The sequence below is a fragment of the Oryctolagus cuniculus genome, chromosome 4 (assembly GCF_051225735.1).
Source record: "Oryctolagus cuniculus isolate XC-2025 breed Fujian yellow rabbit chromosome 4, ASM5122573v1, whole genome shotgun sequence".
Classification (NCBI taxonomy): Eukaryota; Metazoa; Chordata; class Mammalia; order Lagomorpha; family Leporidae; genus Oryctolagus; species Oryctolagus cuniculus.
In genome coordinates this window covers 163,440,944-163,463,458 of record NC_142870.1, presented here as the reverse complement: position 1 = coordinate 163,463,458, position 22,515 = coordinate 163,440,944, and the positions used below count along the sequence as shown (strand labels likewise).

General features: G+C 39.4%; 1 protein-coding gene across 3 annotated transcripts in view; it reads left to right on the top strand.

The window, feature by feature from the left end:
• The window catches only part of NEK10 (NIMA related kinase 10), a 376,851-nt gene that overhangs the window by 241,917 nt on the left and 112,419 nt on the right, over positions 1–22,515 (top strand). For all 3 annotated transcript variants that reach the window (XM_008266079.5, XM_008266081.5, XM_002716230.6), the window contains exon 26: positions 4,545–4,758. In XM_008266079.5, the coding sequence (XP_008264301.3) occupies positions 4,545–4,758 (214 nt within the window). The remainder of the gene's footprint in view (positions 1–4,544; positions 4,759–22,515) is intronic.

Here is a 22,515-nt window from a genome sequence, read left to right as displayed (position 1 = left end):
TTTTTTTTTTTTTAGAAAATGTACTAAAAGAAATGTGAGCAACATAGGAGAGCTATGGCTGATGGGGGAAGTGCATGTGGAAGTATGTGGTGTGTTGCTAGGGTAGGGGAAAGAGTGGAGGAAGGCGAGGGACAGCTCAAGCAGGACCTTGTATAGCATTGTAGAAATTTAAATTCTGTCCTACAGAACATTATGAAGAACTAATGAGGACTTTGGTGTGGCGTAGTGATGGAGTCAGGTTTAGGAATATCACTGTAGTAGAGATTTACAGTGCATATCAGAGGGAGACAAGATATGACTGTGACATTTAGGACAATAGTCCAACACGTGATGTTGAATGAACCAATAGCAGTGGGATTAGAGAGGAAGGGTACACATTCGAGAAGCATTTGGAAGGTGGAAGCCACAGGACTTGGAGAGGGATAGAAGAGAAATGAAACAATGCATTTTATTTTCAGTTTATTGAGCTCTTACATTATCTGTTTCATGAGGTAGATACTGACAATCCCATCCAACAGATGTTCCACCTGAATGTTAGAAGCTAAGTAATTTGTCCAAGAACAGAGCTAATAAGTGTGGAGCTGGGATTCAAACCAAGCCTTCTGACCTACAGCCTACATGCCTTTGACAATGCTGAAGTACATCTCTCTGGTTGTAGCTTTCCTTGGGATTGGAGAAAAGGCCAAGACTTTTCCTAGGGATTGGAGAAAAGGCTGGGAGTGCAGGGGCCACTATAGTTCCCATTTATCATAACGTTTAACTTCATGCTTTGCTCTTTGATTTACCAAACAAAAAAAATTCAAAACCAACTCAGCTGATAATTTGGCTGCTAATATTATGTTGAATTAGTTAAAACATTTGCTGTCTAAAACTTTGGAATATTTGCACTAAGGCAAGACTTGGATGCTGGGTTGTTTTGTTATGTTTCTTCCTCACATGGCAGTCATAACAAACATAAATAAGGTCAGCCAAGCATTGCTAGCACCTTTAACTTCTTATCATGATTAAGCAAGAATAGATGAAGAACCCAATGTAATTAGAAGGTGGAATTCAGCAACTTGGCTTCTTTTGTGACTATCAACGAAAGTAAGAAACTTGACTGCAAGTGTGTCATTGCTCCAGAAGGTAATTTCATAAACTTAAACTGAAGCAGAGCACCTGTGCTCCACTGCTCCTGGGCTTAGAGTTTAAGACTCTATATTTGAAGCCTTGTAATTCTTAATAATTTTGTATCTGAGGTGGTGTTTTGGAAAAGAAACCTAATGAGACAAGGAGCGTGCATTAAGGTCTTAGAGCCTCAGCCCCTGTGTTGTTCCTTCAACTCTCTACCTCCTTGGCATGGATCTCAGCCATTGCTACTTGGTCCCTGAGTTCCCACCTGGCCTTCAGCTCCATACTTCTGTTCCTGTCTGGTCACCACTGCTGCCTTTTTTTTTGGTTTTGTTTTGTTTTGACAGGCAGAGTTAGACAGTGAGAGAGAGATAAAGGTCTTCCTTCCATTGGTTCACCCCACAAATGGCTGCTACGGCCGGCGTGCTGCGCCAATCCAAAGCCAGGAGCCAGGTGCTTCCTCCTGGTCTCTCGTGCGGGTATAGGGCCCAAGCACTTGGGCCCTCCTCCACTGCCTTCCCAGGCCACCGCTTTATTTATTGAAAGAGTTACAGAGAGAAGTAGAACCAGAGAGAGAGAGAGAGAGGTATCTTCCATCTTTCCATCTACTGGTTCACTCCCCAAATGACCACAACAGCCAGGGCTAGGTCAGGGGAAAGATAAAAGCAAGGAGATCATTCAGAGCCAGAGAAAGAGAGGTCTTCCATTTACTGGTCCACTCCCTAAATGACCACAGTTGCCAGAGCTGAGGTGATCTGAAGCCAGGAGCCAGGAGCTTCTTCAGGGTTTCCCATGTGGGTGCAGGGGCCCAAGGACTTGGGCCATCTTCTGCTGCTTTCCCAGGCCATAGCAGAGAGCTGGGTCAGAAGTGAAGCATTTGGGACCCGAACTAGTACCCATATGGACTGCTGGTGCTGCAGGCCAGGCCTGTAATCTGCTGTGCTACAGCACGAGCCCTGACCACTGCTGCCTTTGATCTGCCACTGAGATTGGGTTATGTCAGAAGGGAAGGACTTTGTTGCACCTTTTCCCTCCTTTTCCAGTGTGGGAGTGGGTGCGGAAAAGCAGTGAGTCAGTATGTACGAGGTGTTCTGCTGCATCTCAGGGTAGGGTAAGGTGGGACCATCTGTGACTGGACTGGCAACATCATAGCTCATTTGGTGGGTGACTCTGTGATTTCCCATTCTAACCTGGGTATCAAGCGCATTCCGTCTGCATGAAGGTTGTAATATCTTACGGGTGACCTGTCTGCCATCAATTGGAACCCTGAGCTGTGGGAAAGAGTGATTGATTTCCTCATTCTGCACTGGAGGTCCCCGTTTTCATTTTGCAACCACAAATTGTGTAGCTGGCCCGGTCTCCTCAATCTCTTTTCCTACTTAGTATACAATAAATGCATAGAGTGAATTTCATTAAATATGAATTCAACAGATGTGTAAGTGCCTGTGATAATCATAGTTTAAGTACACTGCCTTAGAACTTTAAAAGTAAAAGCATAAAAATAATAAAGTAAGGTCTTAAAGCCTGATTTAGATTCGTGTGTATTTTAGTCATGGTTAATAAACCTAATAAGAAAGGATAATTAGCAAATTATCATTTAGAGTTGTCTTTTGACTTCAGCTGTGAGAAATAGTTGTGTGCTAATAATGCTTAAACCATGCCTGGAGACATCAGGTAGGTGGAAGTTGTATTAACTGGTGGTAGGTTGCTAAATCAAACACAAGATGTGAAAAATAGGCATTTCTTTAAAAATTCAAGCAAGTTAAATTTTATTGAGGAGCATGCATGACTTCAATGAAGTTAGGGAATTTGAATTAAAAAGTAGACAAGATATGCAAGTACTTCAAAGAGACTGTGGAAAAATTGAATTAAAGGTAATTTTATTTTAGAGCAAAAATGGTAACTCATGCATACTTGTTTTTTCCTAAAATGCATTTTCCACAAACTCTTTAAGATTCCTCTTGTGCATGAATTTCAAAGTGTTTTTTTTTTTTTTGTACCAAAATAAACTTATCCTTTAATTCACTTTTCTACAAGCTTTTAAAAATGCCCTGTGCTGTAGTGGACACCAGAAGTATTTAAAGCATGCTAAGATTAATGATTTTGATGGTTGGTTCCATGGGCATTTAGAATTGTCTTCTTGATGTTCCTTTTAGTGTGCCTGATTCCCATTTCCTGACCCCCAAATCACAGAAAATAGCAGTATGCAATCAATATGTCAAATTGCCTACTTTTCTTTCTAAGAAAATTGCTTTTGTTAAAGAAATATAAAAATAAAGGCCACAACTTAGATATATCTTAAGGCCAATGTCCCATAACCACATAACCAAAATGTAAGTCATCCTGACTTCCCTGAAATCCTATCTTATCACAAACAAAAGATAAAATTTAAGTCTTGTATCCTTGTCAGCATGATTCAATGAAATTAAACCAATCGGCTATAGACAAACCAGCTAAAACAGATGCTTTCCATAAAGACAATGAAAATATATAACAGCCAACCACAAAAAGTTCATACTATTTCCTTGTTATGCTTTATAAACTCTGCTATAAGTGCTGTAATGCAAGCTTCTTCTCATTTTCAATTCAAAGTCTTCTGGTTAGTGTACTATTCTTTTTCATGCATGGTAAACTTCTACATTTTTTTTTACTCCTCAAATGTATGCAATGGTTAGATGTAGGCCAGGGTTTGAGCTAGTAGCCAGGAATGCAACCTAGGTCATCCATGGCGTTGACAGGAACCCAATTACTTGAGCTATTGCCTCTGTCTCCAAGAGTCTGCATTGACAGGGAGATAGAGACAGGAGCCAGAGGCATGAAGGAAACTCAGGTACTCTGCTGTGAGTATGTGCTAGGCTAAATACCTGCTTCAACTTGTACAGTTTTAAAGTTTGATATGGTTTGTTTTTGACAGTACAAATATCTTAAACCTCTGAGTAACTGGGTTGTGATTTGCATTTATTGGCTTAGTGCTTGGTAAGATTCTCATTAATTAAGCTGTGTTAATATTGCCAACATACCTTGGAAAAAAGTCAGAATGTTATGCTCATAAATCTCCCTTTCTTCTTTATGGTGCATCAAAGGTGACCTTCAGGGTCTATATTATTGGAATCCATCTTTGATGCATCTGTGATTTCAGAAAGCAGCCTACCCACATGGGAGAAGATGACCCCACAAACCTGTCCTGAGACCTAATCTGTAACCCTTGCCCATCACTGCAGAAATAACTGTGTTGCCTCCCTCTCCTTCCCCAACTCTCCAAATGCCCTTTGAAATCTTGAATTCAAAGAAGTGCTTGATATTCATCTTATCCCAGGTTGTCCTGGGTACACATACCAAGGTGGGCACACAGTGGAGTTGCACCTTGACCCTCCACACTCTGCGATCCTGTCCCAGCATCCAGCAGTATTAGAATTAGTTTGTCTTTTTTTTAGGTGCCTGACTCCTGACTCAGAAGCCCGTCCAGACATTATAGAAGTCAGCTCGATGGTATCGGATGTGATGATGAAGTATTTAGACAACTTATCTACATCCCAGCTGGCTCTAGAGAGGAAGCTAGAACGAGAACGGAGGCGCACACAGAGGTATTTTATGGAAGCCAACCGCAATGCCGTCACGTGTCACCATGAGCTGGCTTTGCTATCTCACGTAAGTGCAGATCTTACAGTCTCTTCCAGATGCATTCCACTAGGCTGTCTAAAGTTGTTCATGCTCAGTTTAAGGAAAATTCACCTAAAGTTAGGGAAATATTAGTTGTATACACTACTTGCTTTAACATTTATACCCAAATTTAAATTCATTTCTTTGTTTTATAAATAAACCTAAGATAACTTGGTCTAACTGTCCTTTGAACTGAGTAATCCAAAATTTGTTGAATATAGTAAAACTAGACATAGCAAAAAATTCTCCTAGCAATTATTTAAATTTAAATTATGAGTTTTGTATAAATAGCAGTGAATGTCTAGACTTAATTTCTTCAGCAATCCGATTGTATCTTTTGGGGAATATAGATGAAAATGTAAGTTAATTCAGAGGAAGAGATAATAACATTTACCTTTAACATTTTTCTTTTTGGTCTGTGCAATTGCTTTCATTGTGGTTTGTGGTGGAAATCCAAGGTTCACAGTAGAATGTCTTTTTATTTTTCTTACTGATAACATTTAGATTAGTATGTTGATATTTAAGTGTTCCTTGGGACTTTTAGATTAGCATCTTGATACATAAATATATTTTTGTACATAGCCTGAGGAAGGGAAGGCAAAGCTACAAATCGCCACCATGTGCTGGTGATGGGCACCAGTGACTCTTCTTCTTCTCCCTGTTTCCTTTCTGTAATCAAGATCTGTGAACCATCTTTGCTCATGGGCTTCACCCAGCCAGGATCCAGTAGAGGGCCCTTCAACTTTGAAAAATTTTTTTTTTCTATCCTAGGGGTAGAGCCCAAGGCCATTGACTCATATTGCCCATTCTTGGTCAGGGTATCTGCTTCTTAAATTCCTTATTAGGGTCCTTAGGATCTGTTCTAAAAAGTTGGCCCCAAAGAAAATGTAGTTCTGATGTCTTAAACTGCTGTCTGAAGAGTAGAAAAGTATGACTATTTAGTGGATTATAGAGGTACTTGGAAAACAGAAGTTGAAGGTAATGTACAGGTTTCTTTGGAGCTGACACTCTTTCATCTCCATTGCCTTAAATGCTGAACCCCGCTGTCATTTTGCAGACAATCGTGATCATTATCTAAGGCTTTGGTTTACACTTAGGAGCATTTAACTTGTAGTTATAGCTCTCACTGAACACAGTTATATCTCAGACAGCAGGAGTCAGAGCTTGTTTGGTTTGCTGTTTTACTGCCTCACTTCATAAAAGCTAAGCAAAAACATCCATGTCTGTTATGCTATATTCTGAATATGGTGTTCTTAGTAGATTAACATGCAAGAGACTTAGCTATTTCTGTATATCTTATAAGGGCCTTCTATAAAGTTCTGCACTGCAAAGCTACTTAGTCAATTTCTATTTGGATATAAAAGAGTGATTTTATATTAGATTTATGTGGTTGATGTGGGAATGGGTAGAGTTAGTTTAAAATATAACAGAGATGCTCTTATCTTCAGCATACCACCTTGAGAAGAACATTTAGTTAATTAATTTATTTTTCTCAGAATTTGAGGAAATTCTGTATTGTGAAAAACTTGAAATATTTATAAAAGCAAAGTGTGCTTCTTATACCCATCCTTCAGCTGTAATAATTAGCTAACTAGGGCTAATTCTGGATTCTGATCCCTATCCACTTCTCACTCCCTACCTTTCTCACATTATTTTGAAGCAAATCCTAGGTACCATCTGATTTCATCAACTAATATTTGAAAATGTAGCTGGACAGCCATTTTAACTGCATGAATGTAGCTCTCATGCTATGGCCAGGTAAAACAGGCAGAGCTCTGAATTCAAGAAAGATCTTAAGTTTCCAGAGGTTGTGTAATCATCACAAACTGGGGGACAGTGGGAGTGCTATTAACTTTCTTCTTTTTTTTTAACTTTTATTTAATGAATATAAATTTCCAAAGTACGACTTATGGATTACAATGGCTTCCCCCCCATACCGTCCCTCCCACCCGCAACCTTCCTCTTTCCCACTCCCTCTCCCTTTCCATTCACATCAAGATTCATTTTCGTTTATCTTAATATACAGAAGATCAGCTTAGTATACATTAAGTAAAGATTTCAATAGTTTGCTCCCACACAGAAACATAAAGTGAAAAATAATAGATGATTTTTTAAATGATGATGAAATCAGATCAGACCTATTGTCATGTTTAATCCCAGTGAGAGTCAAGTTGGGAGTTGATAATTTCTTTTTTGTTGTTGTTGTTTTTACAGAAGATCAGTTTAGTATACATTAAGTAAAGCTTTCAACAGTTTGGACCCCCATAGAAACACAAAGCGAAATATACTGTTTGAGTACTCGTTATAGCATTGTACACCACATTAAGGACAGAGATCCTACATGGGGAGTAAGTGCACAGTGACTCCTGTTGTTGACTTTACCAATTGACACTCCTGTCTATGGCATCAGTAATCTCCCTATGCTCCAGTCATGAGTTTCCAAGGCTATGGAAGCCCTCTGAGTTCTCCGACTCTTATCTAGTTTAGACAAGGTCATAGTCAAAGTGGAGGTTCTCTCCTCCCTTCAGAGAAAGGTACCTCCTTCTTTGAAGACCTGTTCTTTCCACTGGGATCTCACTCACAGAGATCTTTTTGCCAGAGTGTCTTGGCTTTCCATGCCTGAAATACTCTCATGGGCTTTTCAGCCAGATTGGAATGCCTTTAGGGCTGATTCTGAGGCCAGAGTGCTGTTTAGGACATCTGCCATTCTATGAGTCTGCTGAGTATCTCGCTTCCCATGTTGGATCACTCTCCCCTTTATTTATTCTATCGGATAGTATTAGCAGGTACTAGACTTGTTTATGTGCTCCCTTTGACTCTTAGTCCTTTCATTATGATCAATTGTGAACTGAAATTGATCACTTGGACTAGTGAGATGGCATTGGTACATGCCACCTTGATGGGATTGAATTAGAGTCCCTGGTATGTTTCTAACTCTACCATTTGGGGCAAGTCAGCTTGAGCATGTCCCAAATTGTACATCTCTTCCCTCTCTTATTCCCACTCTTATGTTTAACAGGGATCACATTTCAGTTAGTTTTCAACACTTAAGAATAACTGTGTATTAATTACAGAATTAAACCAGTCATATTAAGTAGAACAGACAAAAAAACTACTAAGAGGGATAATGTATTAAGTTGTTCATTAACAGTCAGGGCTATGCTGATCCAGTCACCATTTCTCATAGTGTCCATTTCACTTCAGGAGGTTTCCTTTTTGGTGTTCAGTCAGTTGTCACCGATCAGGGAGAACATATGGTATTTGTCCCTTTAGGACTGGCTTATTTCACTCAGCATGATGTGTTCCAGATTCCTCCATTTTGTTGCAAATGACTGGATTTTGTTGTTTCTTACTGCGGTATAGTATTCTAAAGAGTACATATCCAATAATTTCTTTATCCAGTCTACCGTTGATGGGCATTTAGGTTGATTCCAGATCTTAGCTATTGTGAATTGAGCTGCAATAAACATTAAGGTACAGACAGCTTTTTCATTGCCAATTTAAATTCCTTTGGGTAAATTCCAAGGAGTGGGATGGCTGGGTCGAATGGTAGGGTTATATTCAGGTTTCTGAGGAATCTCCAGACTGACTTCCATAGTGGCTTCACCAGTTTGCATTCCCACCAACAGTGGGTTAGTGTCCCTTTTTCCCACATCCTCGCCATCATCTGTTTTTGGTAGATTTCTGAATGTGAGCCATTATAACCTGGGTGAGGTGAAACCTCATTGTGGTTTTGATTTGCATTTCCCTGATTGCTAGTGATCTTGAACATTTTTTCACGTGCCTGTTGGCCATTTGGATTTCCTCTTTTGAAAAATGTCTAAAATGTCTAAATGTCTAAAAGGATACTAGGATTAAATAAGTGAATGTGTTTAAATATAATGTACAACTTAAAATGAGGAATATATAAAATGAGCGATGATGTTATGTGAGAATAGTTTGTTGATGCAACTTATTAATCTAGTGCTAGCTTTTCCAAAGTCACTAGTATTTAATCTCTGTGTGTCAATCATGCAGTTAATACATATTTATTGAGCACCTGCTGCTAGTGAGCCTCAGTGCCTTCATGAAGCATTTGGTCTTTTATGAACCATGAAGAAATACTTTACTTCAAAGCAGAGCTTATAGTACTTCTTTAAAGAGTTGTAAAATAACCTTCTCTTCTTGCATTATTTTAAGTATGCTGATAATTTTCCAATTCAAGATTAATCAAATGTTAGCTAAATGGAAAATGCAACTTTATTAAAGAATCAAGGAAGAATTATGATTGAATTTCATCAAAAGGCAGCAAGTAGTTAATTGGCATTGTTCTCATTGAGCACCAATGATTATTTTTCTAAAATGTATATCAACACCACCGCTGGCAGAAAAATTATGGGTGTAAAATGTTATGTCTCTATTTTCTTCAGTAGTGTTATGATTGCTTCATCTCAAATGTAGTGGAATGTTCTCTCAGGGCAGTTAATATCAATAATGCAATTACACAATCCAATAATGATAAATGATAGTCAAAAGGAAGGGAATCAGCGAGTTCAATAGAATTTTATGAATTCCCCAGCACCAAAGGAGAGCCACTGTGAGTTACTGACATTTTGCACATAAGTGGGTAAGCAAACAATTAATAAGAAGCATTGATGGCTCGTATTGGATGGTACACTGTTTGTTTTGTATTTTAGCTTATTCTTAACTATGGCAACTTTCATTAAAGGCTAGCAATGACCAGAAAAAATATACATGTATTTCAAAAGAGGTCTTCACTGATGAAATTCAGTTCTGTGTTTGCCCACCATGAAAATGAAGGAAGATTTTTCTTAAAAAAAGAATATCAAGCTTTCTAACTTTTATAATTCAAAATCACCAATCACAAGGAGAGCACAGGATTGAGAATGATAGTCATCAAGCAGAGTAAAATAAGATACAGTGTTTTTTTTACTAGAGGTTGGGAGGTAGATAGAGAGAATTTGGGTTATAGGTATCAAGTCTGAGTTAGATTGAAGGAATAAGACCCTAGTGTTACATAGCATAGTGGGACAACTGTAGTTCACAAAAAACTATTACACATTTTATGAGCAAATAGAAGAAAGGAAGTCTGAGGCTTCCATCATAATGTATTATCGAAGACAGGGAAATGTTAATTACTCCACTTTAGCCAGTATATATTGTAAACCTGTATTGAAATGCCACACCATAGCCTATAAATCAGTACAATTATTATCAATAAAAAGTTTAAAAATATAATAGAAAAGATAAAAAACTCAAGGAATACAAAGACTAAACAGGGATTACTTTTTCATGTTTACATAAAGAAATGAAAAGTTGTACTACTTTGAGAAAAAATATGGTACATTTTTTACTTAAATGTGTAATAATTTCAAAGGTAATACAGAGGTCATTGTGGCATTGTCATAGTCAAAAGCATGGACACTGTTTTGGCACTTTTCACAAGATGTTAAACACACAGAATCATTACCTGTTAGGTGTTGTGCTATATCCCAGACAGAAAATTGGTTACAGACATTTCTAAAGAATATACTTCTTCTTAGATCTTCACAAAGGAATGCAAAAAGAGTGAGCATTAAAGAATTCAGCATGAAAAAAAAAAACAGAGAATCAATGGAGGACATTAATTCTTCAAATTATTAGGGTTTATGGATACAGTGTTAAGCTGATATTTACTCAGATGAAGAAAGCATATTTCTATATATGCTTTCTCTATCTGCTCTGTGTGCAGAGTTGAGTTGGATGTTCCAGGGCAACTGAAGAGTAAGGCTGAAAAAGATGTGTTCTTTCCATATGAGAGCTGAAGGACTTGCCACTTCTTTTCCAGGAAGTTTATAAAGCTGAGTGATGATTTCTTTTCACTCTGTTCAGTTTGTGGAACTGCTTCCACATTTATAAGCCTATCAGGAAACAACACAAAGAGTGAAAAATTGAAAATGCTTCTAGTCTACAATTAATAATGAAAGAACAGGGATTTGTTTGAAGTTTTCTGAATGTAAGGTGTTATGCTTGGTATTGTGAAGGTTATAAAATTTATGAATAATGGTCCCATTTGTGAAGTAGCTTATAATCCATTTGGGAAGGCAAGATAGATATGCATATGCAGCAGAAAATTTCTAATGACTCGACATACTTTGAGTAAATCACAAATGAGATACGTGGGTGATCGTTCAGGAAGATTCCCAGGACAAACAGGGCAGGCGAGAGCTGAATAGCTGGAACAGAGTCATTCCTGGGTAGAAAAGAACACTAAAAACTGCAATATATACCACATTCACTCACTTCATACAAGGATCAAATCTAGAAATGATATGATATTGTTTTATGTTTTAATTTAATATGTAAGGGAAGGGAAATCAAAGTTAAGAGACTTGTCCAAGGTCATCCAGCTAGTCAGTGAATGCCCTAGGACTGTTGGACCTGCTGATTTTCAATGCATATTTCTTTTTAAAAAAGATTTATTTATTTATTTAGGCAGGCATGGAGAGGGAGAGGCAGAGAGAGAAATCTCCATCCACTAGTTCACTCCCCAAATGGCTGCAATGGCTGGAGCTGGGCTGATCCAAAGCCAGGAGCCAGGAGCTTATTTGGGGTCTCTCTCATGGGTGCAGAGGCCCAAGCACTTGGGCTGTCTTCCACTGCTTTCCCAGGCCATTAGCAGGGAGCTAGATTCGAAGAGGAGCAGCCTGGGCCAATATGGAATGCCGGCACCACAGGTGGAGGCTTAATCTACTACACCACCATGCCAATGCAGATTTCTATGTGTAGAGTTTGAAAAGTTTAGGAAAGTAGGCTGGTGTTAGATGGGAGAAATTCGTGAACAACTCCAAGTTGCTTGGATTCAATTCTGTAGGTAGTGTGGACTAAAACCGTGAGTTCCTCCAGAGCACGTAGCAACCACATTGCCAAATAAAAAGCTAATTCTTGCTTGTGGTGTGTATTCCCTCCTTGACTGAACACTTTCTCCTGTGGTTTCCACTACGCTCCTCTATCCTATTGCCATCTTACCTGTCTGAATACTTTTTCTCATTTTCTCTTCCAAGCCTGGCCTCTTCACTTTAGATGTTCTGCTCCTCTTCTGCTCTCCCTTTGAATGAACTGCGTTTAGCCCCATGGTATTTCCTTTCATATGAAAGTGTGTAACGAAAGTTGTGAAAAACGGGAGCAGCATTTTTGTTTTCAACCTCTGTTCCTGCTGATGGTAGTGAAAGGCAAATTTGGCCAGGATCAATTATATCGGTCTTTTTGGGTCTAAAAGGATTTTTTCTCATTTTGAGAGTTCTCTACCTCCTCTTCTAAGTAAGGTAGCTTGGTGCAAGAGGAAGCTTAAGCATCTCAGTGTCAATGGAAGAGCTGCAAGGCTGTGCATGTTGCCTTCCTCTGCTGGCCTCCTTGACTTCAGATGAGGTGAACCCATCTCTGTGATTTGGGGACACTGACATCTGTCCTTTCTGAATGTTTATGGCATCTGTAGTTCATGAACTCTTTTCTCATCATGGTTTAAACCCGTTGAATGACCCATGTTGCTTCAGCCCCCACCTTGGGGTCACTATCTCTGCCCTCTGAGGCCTGATGGTGATTTCCTTGGTGGTGCCTGTTAAACTCACCAGTGCTGCCATGGCTATTTTATGTATTCCCACTGGTTCGTACAAGAGCTTAGGATCTCATGCGTGACACACATAGCTGATTGTGAACCCGCTGGGAGGAGCCCCACCAGCTCAGGTGCCCTCTTCCTTCCTTCTGTGTTATCCCAGGTGCATGCCGTTCCATTATTCCTTCAACAAGTTTATATGTTGAAGGCCCCTTGGATGGCAGGCAATGTTCTGATACTAGGATTATTGCTCTAAACAAGCCAGATAAGGCCTGTAGCCTCCTGGCCCTTATGTTAAATGACCGTATCAACAGCATTGTACATAGCCTTACAAGGATCATGAAGCTACTATGAAACTCCTAGTCTGTTCTGGCTGCACCTGGATTTCCTCTTCAAACTTCCTGTGTGTTTCTATCAAGAGTGTAATTCTAATCCCAAGGTTCAACTCCGCTGGACTAGGTTCTGAGGAGGAGAAATAGCGATACTTGCCCCCGCCCCCTCATTTTCTCTTCCTTCTAATCACCTCCTTATTTTTGCTCCAGAAGAGTTTTCCAGTTCCTAACCTCTCTGTCAGACACTTTCCTTCTATCACATCCATCTCTGTTGCTGTGGATTCGTTCTGAGAGGAGGAGCATGGTGGGGACAAGAGGTGCGGAGTCATTACACAGACCCCGGGAGTCGGGTAAAAGCAGGCCAGAGGCAAGCAGCCTGCAGACTTGTTTATTTCAGTTGGTACAGCAGCTTAAATAGCCAAGGCAGCCAATCCAGTCAAGGGGTGGTTTATGCCCTAACCAATCACAGCCTGTTTCCAGGCAGTATCTGAAGCCATTCAATCACAGCCTGTTGCCAGGCGGGCTCCATTACCAGGGGCCATCTTAGCATGGCCTCCTCATTCCACCACACATCTCTTCCTTTGTGTTCTTTACCCCATCTTCTCTTGGGTCTGTAAGTTTCAGCCTCATGATGTTTTCTCACTAGTGGAAGATCTCTGTGCTGAGAAGTGATAAACATTTTCCAAGATGGCAAAGGACATTGGGATGTGTTTCATGTTATAATTTCCGAACCTTTCTACCTAAGACCTCTCAAAATCTACCTACTTATCTGCCATAAACAAGACTGTCAATTTGTTAAGTCAACAACAGGAGTCACTGTGCACTTACTCCTCATGTAGGATCTTTGTCCTTAGTGTGCTGTACATTGAGATTTAATGCTATACCTAGTACTCAAACAGTATTTTTCACTTTATGTTTCTGTGTGGGAGCAAACTGTTGAAATCTTTACTTAATGTATGCTAAACTGATCTTCTGTATATAAAGAGAAACAAAAATGAATCTTGATGTGAATGGAAGGGGAGAGGGAGTGGGAAAGGGGAGGGTTGCGGGTGGGAGGGACGTTATGGAGGGGAAGCCATTGTAATCCATAAGCTGTACTTTGGAAATTTATATTCATTAAATAAAAGTTAAAAAAATCTACCTACTTATCTGAACATCTCCTATGTGCCAGACCAGCATTTTGATTTGGACATTTATCTGTATGTGTAACAAGTTTTCTTTCCTTTACTGAGTGATATACTAACCCTTCAGCCTCTTTGCTGGAACTTTAACATCTTCAACTCACTTTCTTTCAATTCCTACATTGATTTTGTTACCAAGGACTGCCAATTCCACTTTTGACATGTCTTAAAAATCCATCTTATCCTTCCAGACTTCATTCTCATGATCTTTCATTGTATCATTGCAATTTCAAAATTCTTTTTTTTTTTTTTTTTGACAGGCTGAGTGGATAGTGAGAGAGAGAGAGAGAAAGGTCTTCCTTTGCCGTTGGTTTACCCTCCAATGGCTGCCGTGGCCAGCGCACCGCGCTGATCCGATGGCAGGAGCCAGGTGCTTCTCCTGGTCTCCAATGGGGTGCAGGGCCCAAGGACTTGGGCCTTCCTCCACTGCACTCCCGGGCCACAGCAGAGAGCTGGCCTGGAAGAGGGGCAACCGGGACAGAATCCGGCGCCCCAACTGGGACTAGAACCTGGTGTGCCAGCGCCGCAAGGCGGAGGATTAGCCTAGTGAGCCGCGGCGCCGGCCTCTAGTCACTGCTACAAATGATTCAGTCAGTATGCTACCTCTGGACTGTCCCAGGCTCAGTAGGACATACTTGTTTTGGGGATGGTTGTGGTGTCATTATTATTTATCACTGTGACTTTGAATGTTGCAGGCATCTATGGGACAGCAGCTAGGGAGTGGTTATTATGCCTTGTGGAAGAGATTTCTATACAAATGTGTAGGAAGCATGTAGTATCCAGTAAAAGATGTGAAGAGATTTATTGTCAAGAATTGGCTTGCATCATGCTGGGGATTCATGAGGCAAGTGCAACTCCATCAGGTTGGCCAGCAGGAGGAAATTTCTGGTGGAAGCAAAAGCTGCTATTCACAGGTGGAGTTTCTTCTTCATCTCAGAGGAGCCTCAGCTCTGCTTTAAGACCCACCAGTTGATGGAGTCAGTTCTACTGAGATTATCCAGGGCCATCTTTCTCCCTTAACTGTTATATTTCAACAGGCAAGAAAAAAAAGAGCAACCCACATCCAATACTGGTAAATTGTCTCGTACTTCAGATAATGAGTTAATGTTCATGTAGTGAGTTCTGGAAATTTTTTCTAAGATTTTGGTGAATTAATTTTTTTCTGTGATATTGCCAGCAGTTGAACTATGGTGCACATAAGTACCATCCAAGAGTTAGTCTACTTCAGAGGACAAGGCAGCTGGAAGAGCACTTAACAGCACAGACTGTTTTTTTTAACATTCACAAATCCTTCATCGTTTCACTCTTATAATAGAATTTCTTATTGTAGCTTCTAATACAATCTGCATGTGTTCCTGGCAACCTTTATTGACAGATATTTGGTATTTTTCTTAAATTTTAAGATATCTTTAAAGTTGATTACTTAAGAACTGAACAGATTTGCAAACATTCAGATTCTCATTTTCTCAGTGCAGATTTTTTTAAATGTGAGTTATTTATCTGAGTTGCTTTATTATTATTATGCCATATGCCATTTACAATTGCTGAGCACACTACTAAAGGCATGTGTCTGCAGTCCTATGTTAGAAGATTAAATTAATTCATGTAGAAAATGATGTATTTTAAGAGGGCAATATTTTTGTGAACATCTTTGCTTTTATTGTCTGGTTAATTGTTGATAGAATTTCCCCCAAGGTTGTGAAAATGCAACAACTAATGATGCAAGGAAGGAAATATTGGGAACAATCATGACTTGTTTTGGAAATGTTCTCTGCTTTTACAGAAAATAAAGCAGTGCCTTAGACTCCCACACATAGAGACATAGTTCTCACAGCCATTCTCTCTTTTATGTTAACATAATTTACATACAGGAAAAGGCACAAATTGTGAGGTTCAATGACTTTTCCTGCAAGAATAACAACTTCCTAGAAACAGGAATCAGAACATTTTTGTCACCTCAGAAATTTCTCTCCTGCTCCTTTCTAGGCAATACTCTGGCCAAGGGGAAGGACTGTTAGGATTCTTGTCCCTGTAGATTGCTTCTTCCTGTTGTATGACTTTTTATAAATCTAACATATATACTTTTTAGTGTCTACCTTCTTTCCCATGACAATTGTAATACCTATGAAGTTCACTCATGTTCTGTGGATTAGTAATTTTCTTTGCATTGCTAAGTAGCAATAGGTATGCTTTTTTTAACTTTTATTTAATTAATATAAATTTCCAAAGTACAGCTTATGGATTACAATGGCTTCCCCTCCATAACGTCCCTCCCACCCACAACCCTCCACTTTCCCACTCCCTCTCCTCTTCCTTTCACATCAAGATTCATTTTCAATTCTCTTTATATACAGAAGATCAGTTTAGCATACATTAAGTAAAGATTTCAACAGTTTGCTCCCACACAGAAACATAAAGTGAAAAATACTGTTTGAGTACTAGGTATAGCATTAAATCACAATGTACAGCACATTAAGGACAGAGATCCTACATGAGGAGTAAGTGCACAGTGACTCCTGTTGTTGACTTAACAAATTGACAGTCTTGTTTATGGCCTCAGTAATCACCCTAGGCTCTTGTCATGAGCTGCCAAGGCTATGGAAGCCCCCTGAGTTCTCTGACTCTGATCATATTTAGACAAGGCCATGGTCAAAGTGGAAGTTCTCTCCTCCCTTCAGAGGTATGCTTAATTGTAAAATAAACTATTCAATAGGTCTCTAAAATTTTACTGCCTGACACTTCAGGAACAGTATCTGAGAGTTCCAGTTGCTCCATAACTTTGTCAGTATTTGTACTGTAAGTCTTTTATCTTAGCCTTTAAATATATAAATATACATATATCTATATCTATTTATCTGTTGCATTTACAAAAGCTCATGGAAAATGAGTAATATGAAAAAAAACTATCCATGGATTTCAAATGTTACGTCCACAAATAAGCTTATATTTTTATTTTTTGTGAATATTTTGAAATTTTGAGCTCACTAGTATGTGCATTGCATCACAGTTATCATTTTGTGTTGGGAACATTTAAAATCCTGTCTTAGCATTTTGCAAGAATTCTTATTGTTATTAACTGTGATCACCATGCTGTACAATAGATCTCTTAAACTTATTTCTAGCTTTTCCATAAGTCTTTTTTGTCGCTCCCCGTCTTCGTGGAGGAACGACACAGGACCCTGCGCTGTTCTTTTGTCTGCTCGGCCCTCCCCGGGTTTGCTGCTGGTTCTTCCCGGGTTGGCTACCGTCCCTTCCACCTCCGTGGAAGGGCGGTTCCCCCTGCCACATTCCCCACTTCCGTGGGGGAGCGGCACACCGCCGGCCGGCTCTCTCGGGGGCTGCACAGGTGTTCCCCTTAGATGTTCCCCTTAGATGTTCCTGGTGCATGTTGTCTCTCTCCTCCTTTATAGTCCTCTTCCACCAATCCCAACTCTGCTACCCACACGCCGAGTACGCTGCTCTCCTCCAATCAGGAGCAGGTCCTACAGTTTATTGGTTGAACTGGAGGCAGCTGTGTAGAAGCTGTTTCTCCCTTCTCAGTGCCATATTGTGGGAGAGCAGATGCATAGAATAAGTCTTAATTCCAGTAACTTAGTCTAGTCCGAGTTGCTCCCCACATTTTTTTATTTTTTGAAAAAATTTTTAAGGCATGCAAATTTCATGCATTTCATATATACATATTTAGGAATGTAGTGATTCTTCTCACCTTAACCTTCCTCCTCCTCATGCTCCCACCCTTCTTCCTCCTCTCGCTCTTTTGCTACATCTTTGTTACATTAATAATAATCATTTTTTATTTCACTTATTCAACATTTATCAAACATGTATTTCCCCCTGGGGACTATTCTAATTTCCTGACATAACAGTGAACAAAAGAACCAAAGATTTTCTCCATTATAGTGAGGGAAAGAAAAATATAACTGATTACTCTGGATAAAAAATTTAAAAGGCAAAGTAATAGCAAGTGATTGATATATCCAGGGAGGTAGACTATTTTAAGTAGGGATATGAAAGAAAGCATCTATAAACATGTGGCATTTGAGAAGAGGCATTAATACGTTGAAAGGGCAAGCCCTGGGGATATCTGTATGCGCACCCTCAGTGGCAGAGGAAATGGTATGTCCAAAGATCCTGTGATAGAAGCAGAAATGAGGTCTGAGTGGCCAGTGTGCATGAAGCGGGGGGTAGACAAATACAAGATGAGGAAGCTCTGGTTCATGTTATAGACTCAAATGATGTGAGTTTTGAGCCAACCATGGGGTTACATTAGGATTTAAATGTAACAGGCTGCTGTATGGGAATTTAGACCACTGAATGCCAAAATGGTAGTAGGGAGATTGATTGATTGATTAAGAAGATATTATAATGGATCAAGTGAAAAAAAAAAAGATGGTGACTCTTCTTTAAATTTTAGTTTTTCTCTGGTGGCACTTGATCAGCCTAGTATTTTGACATCATATCCTTAAGTGTACATTTTAACTAGAACTAGGCTTTTCCTTGTGAAATTTTGTGTTAAAAATGGAACAGTAACTAAGGTTTTAACTTGTGGGGTTCATATGTGTTGATACCACTCATGTCTAATGCCATTTTCTCTAATGCCTAAAACATTGCTGATTAAAATTTATTGACTTGATGGATCTATGTGGTTTATTTTTTTAATGTTAAGTAGAATTAGCTAATTGTGGCTTTTTTTGAAATGCTTTTGGAGATTATACTAAGTTCTCTGCACATTAGACTGCCCTCTTGGAACAATGTGGAGGTCACTAATGTTGTAGATCATATCTTCTGTGTTTCAGCAAATAATACGTTCAGATTATGACACTGCCATTTTCATCATTTTATTAGCCTTGTTACTTCTAGAAAACCTGTACTGTATTAGGAATAGCAGAGAACCCATCTATTTCTAATATTAAGTTAGTTATGGGGTTACAGTGAAACCTTTTCAACCATGGCCAATTTGATACTTGATTGTTAGACTGAATTATAATGATCAAGTCGTACCCTAATTTGTTTAATTAGTAACAAGTCATTGATATGTTCTGGCACTTTAAAGAAGTTCTAACTAAAAGAGTATTATGATAATAATGGGTTGTAACTATAGCATGATAATAAAATTTTTAGCTTTGTATAAATATTTTTGTTAAAAACTTCAAAGCAGATTCCAGCATTGTGGTATAATGGGTGAAGCCACCACCTGCAATGCTGGCATCCCATACAGGTGCTGGTTCAAATCCTGACTGCTCCACTTCTGATCCAGCTCCTTGCTGGTGACCTGGGAAAATCAGTGGAAGATGGCCCAAGTGCTTTGGCTCCTGCTATCCATGTGGGAGACCTGGAGGAAGCTCCTGGCTTCAGCCTGGCCCAGCTCTGGCCTGGCCATGTGGCCGTCTAGGGAATGGGCCAGTGGATTGAATATCTTTCTCTCTGTGTCTCTCCATCTCTCTGTAACTCTGACTTTCAAATAAATGAATGAATCCTAAAAAAAGAAGAAAAAAAGTCCAAGGTGAAAGAATAAATAACATCCAATCTTGAAAAGAATGTTACCCATAATCCATATTATATAATCCTAATAAACTTAGTTATTTGTAGGGTTCCCATAGCAATTTTTCCGGTTTAGTTTTAACTCTTGGGGCAGGTGTTTGGTCTAGTGGTTAAGACTCCTGTGCCCCATGTTACATAGCCTGTGTTCAACTCCTGACTTTGATTCCTCCACACCCTGGGAAGCCGCAGGTGAAAGTTCAAGTAGTTGGATCCATGCCACCTACATGGGAGACCTGGATTCAGTTCTTGGCTCTGAGAGCCAAGCATTGTCAAGGCCAAGCATTATGGGCATTTGGGGAGTGAACCAGTGAATGGGAACACTGTCTTTATACCTCTCAAATTTAAAAAATAATTTTTGTTTTAATTGCTGTTCTCCTATGTGATGTGTGGAGTAATTAGGCAGTGGTATTTATCCAGATGACTCTGGATCTGCAGGATTTCCATCTATCACAGGGAGGGACTGGGCTCAAGGTTTATTTCCTCTGCCCACCTCTCTGATTGGGCAAAGCCGAATCTCCCAGAGGGAGTTCTGAAGAGTCTTGTTGCACCTGCTGAAGTGGGCAGTGCCCTCAGCTATGGCTCAGTCTACATGGCCTATTCAGTTTTCTGACCATACGGGCTGATTTTCTTAGTTCAGGGACTAAGTTTATGTACAATACTGCACAGTCAATGATCTGTCTCCTTTTGAACTTTATTTGTGCTATCATCCATGAAAAGCATAGAATGTGGTTTGCTGCTGATAAACGATCTCTGTAGTCAGATGAATTTCTTGCGAGCATCTGGCAGCCCTAAGCTTATATTGTTAAAGGTCATTATTAACTGAGCAAATGAAAAAAACTGAATAATGTTATAACTAGTAGGATATAAATACTCCAGAACGCAATAGAAATGGTGCAATTTTTATGGTTCTAAAGTAAAGCATCTGTAGAATATAGTTATAGTGCTATGCTTGATATTTATTTCTTGAATTTCTTCCTCTCTCTCTCTCCTTATAAAACCAACATTCTGGGAAATTTTTTAAATTGCCCTACTTTAATAAAATAGGCTTTTTTAATTCTTTCCCTAGTGTTATAGTTAATTTGGGCAATGCCAGTCTGTTACTGTTGGAAATGCTATTCAGTGAAAAATGTATTATGAACTGCTATACACATAAAAAAATTACATGATAATGAGAAAACTGAGCTAAACATGATTGTGCCTATGCCAGCATTATGACAGGAAGCATCTTCTATAATTGTGGTGATTTCCATATTAGTGATAATTTTATTGTCTGGTTTGCACTGTATTCTACTTACTGCATATTGATACACAGAATATGTCCCTCCATTCCTAAAAGATACAGATACCAAAAAAAAATCTAGTTAATTTCCTCTCCTATTCCTCAAAAAATCTCAAGAGTTAGAAAATAAACAAGATGCTAGTAGCCAAATTTCATTGCCCAAACTGCACCTGTTAAAAAATTGACTCACTTTGTAGGTTTATGTACTTGTTGAAGGTCTTCTGAGGACATCTTCATGACCTCAACAACTAGAGCAAAAATAGCCAACATCCTTTGCCTTTGGCCAGTGCCTTCTAGATTATAAAGGCATGTGCTTGCTGCTGGACTGGTCAACTCTTAGATGAACTTTACAACTTCCTATAAGCTCAAAGGGAAAGAAGAGAAAAGGTCTATTCCTACTCACAGGTGCAAATAGTCCCTTCAGCTCTTTGAGGAACTTGACAATGTAGCTGCTGGATAAAGAGGCAAGATAAAAAAAAACACAGCAGTTACAAAACCAGCTTGTTCCATAGGGCACTTCACCTGATTTCCCGGCCTTACTCTCCCTGTGATCCCAACATAGCAGCTACTTATTGAGCATTTGCTATATGTCAGACATGGTGCAAGGAACAGAAAAATTTAAAAGGAACTAAAATAGCTCCAAGTTCTATAAGAAATTATTTGAATAAAGAATTGGCTACTCAAATATTTACAGTGAAAAACTTCATAAATCACACTAGAAAAAATAGGCCTACTGTTAGTATATGGTTTATATGGTTTTTTGAAGTGAAAACTGCTGTTAAGAGATTATTCTAGAAATCCAGGTCTTAAACCAAAACAAGTTGCACATTCTATATTAGCACAGCTTCTGTGTTTGTAGAATTTGAGAAGGATTTCTCAGGTTATGACTTCCTCTTTATCAGAATTGCAAACATTCATCTACCTATGGATGTAGTGTTGGCAGCTGCAAGTGACTGTTGATCTACAACCCAACTATTTCTTGGATACTGATTGCAAGTCAAGCCTTCCTAAGTCTGAAATTGCCTATCTCAATACTCACAGCATCTCCCCACTATTCATTTGCTCAAAGAAAAATGTCTTTGCCATGATGTTTTGCTGGTATTAGAGATAAATGAATCCCTGCATCCAATTGCACTAATGTAATAAAATATCTCAGTTCAAAAATTCCCTCTCAGCTTTGTCAGCATTAATAGCATTGACATTTCTTGGATGTACAGTTCTCAGATGGTTGTAAATGCCAACTGTGGTCTGTAGCATAGGACAGGAGGTAGCTTATTTTTTTTTTTTTTTGACAGGCAGAGTGTACAGTGAGAGAGAGAGAGAGAGAGAGGGCCCAAGCACTTGGGCCATCCTCCACTGCACTCCCAGGCCACAGCAGAGAGCTGGCCTGGAAGAGGGGCAACCAGGACAGAATCCGGCACCCCGACGGGGACTAGAACCTGGTGTGCTGGTGCCGCAGATGGAGGATTAACCTATTGAGCCACAGCGCCAACCTAGGAGGTAGCTTATTTAGAATGAAAACAGGTCATAAAAAGGTGAGGCCTTGGGTGTTTATTTCTATGTAAAATTTATTTCTTATTTGTTGATTTGTGAAGTAGAGAGAGACAGAGATGGACAAACAAAAAGATCTTCCATCTGCTGGTCCACCCCCAAAGTACTTGCAGTAGTCAGGGTTGGCATGGGACAGAGTCAGGAACTGAGAATTCAATCCAGGTCACCCAGTTGGGTGGCAGGTACCCACGAATTTGAGGCATCACCTGTTCCCTCACAGGGTGTACATTAGCAGGAAGCTGGAATTAGGAGTGAAGCTAGGACTCAAAA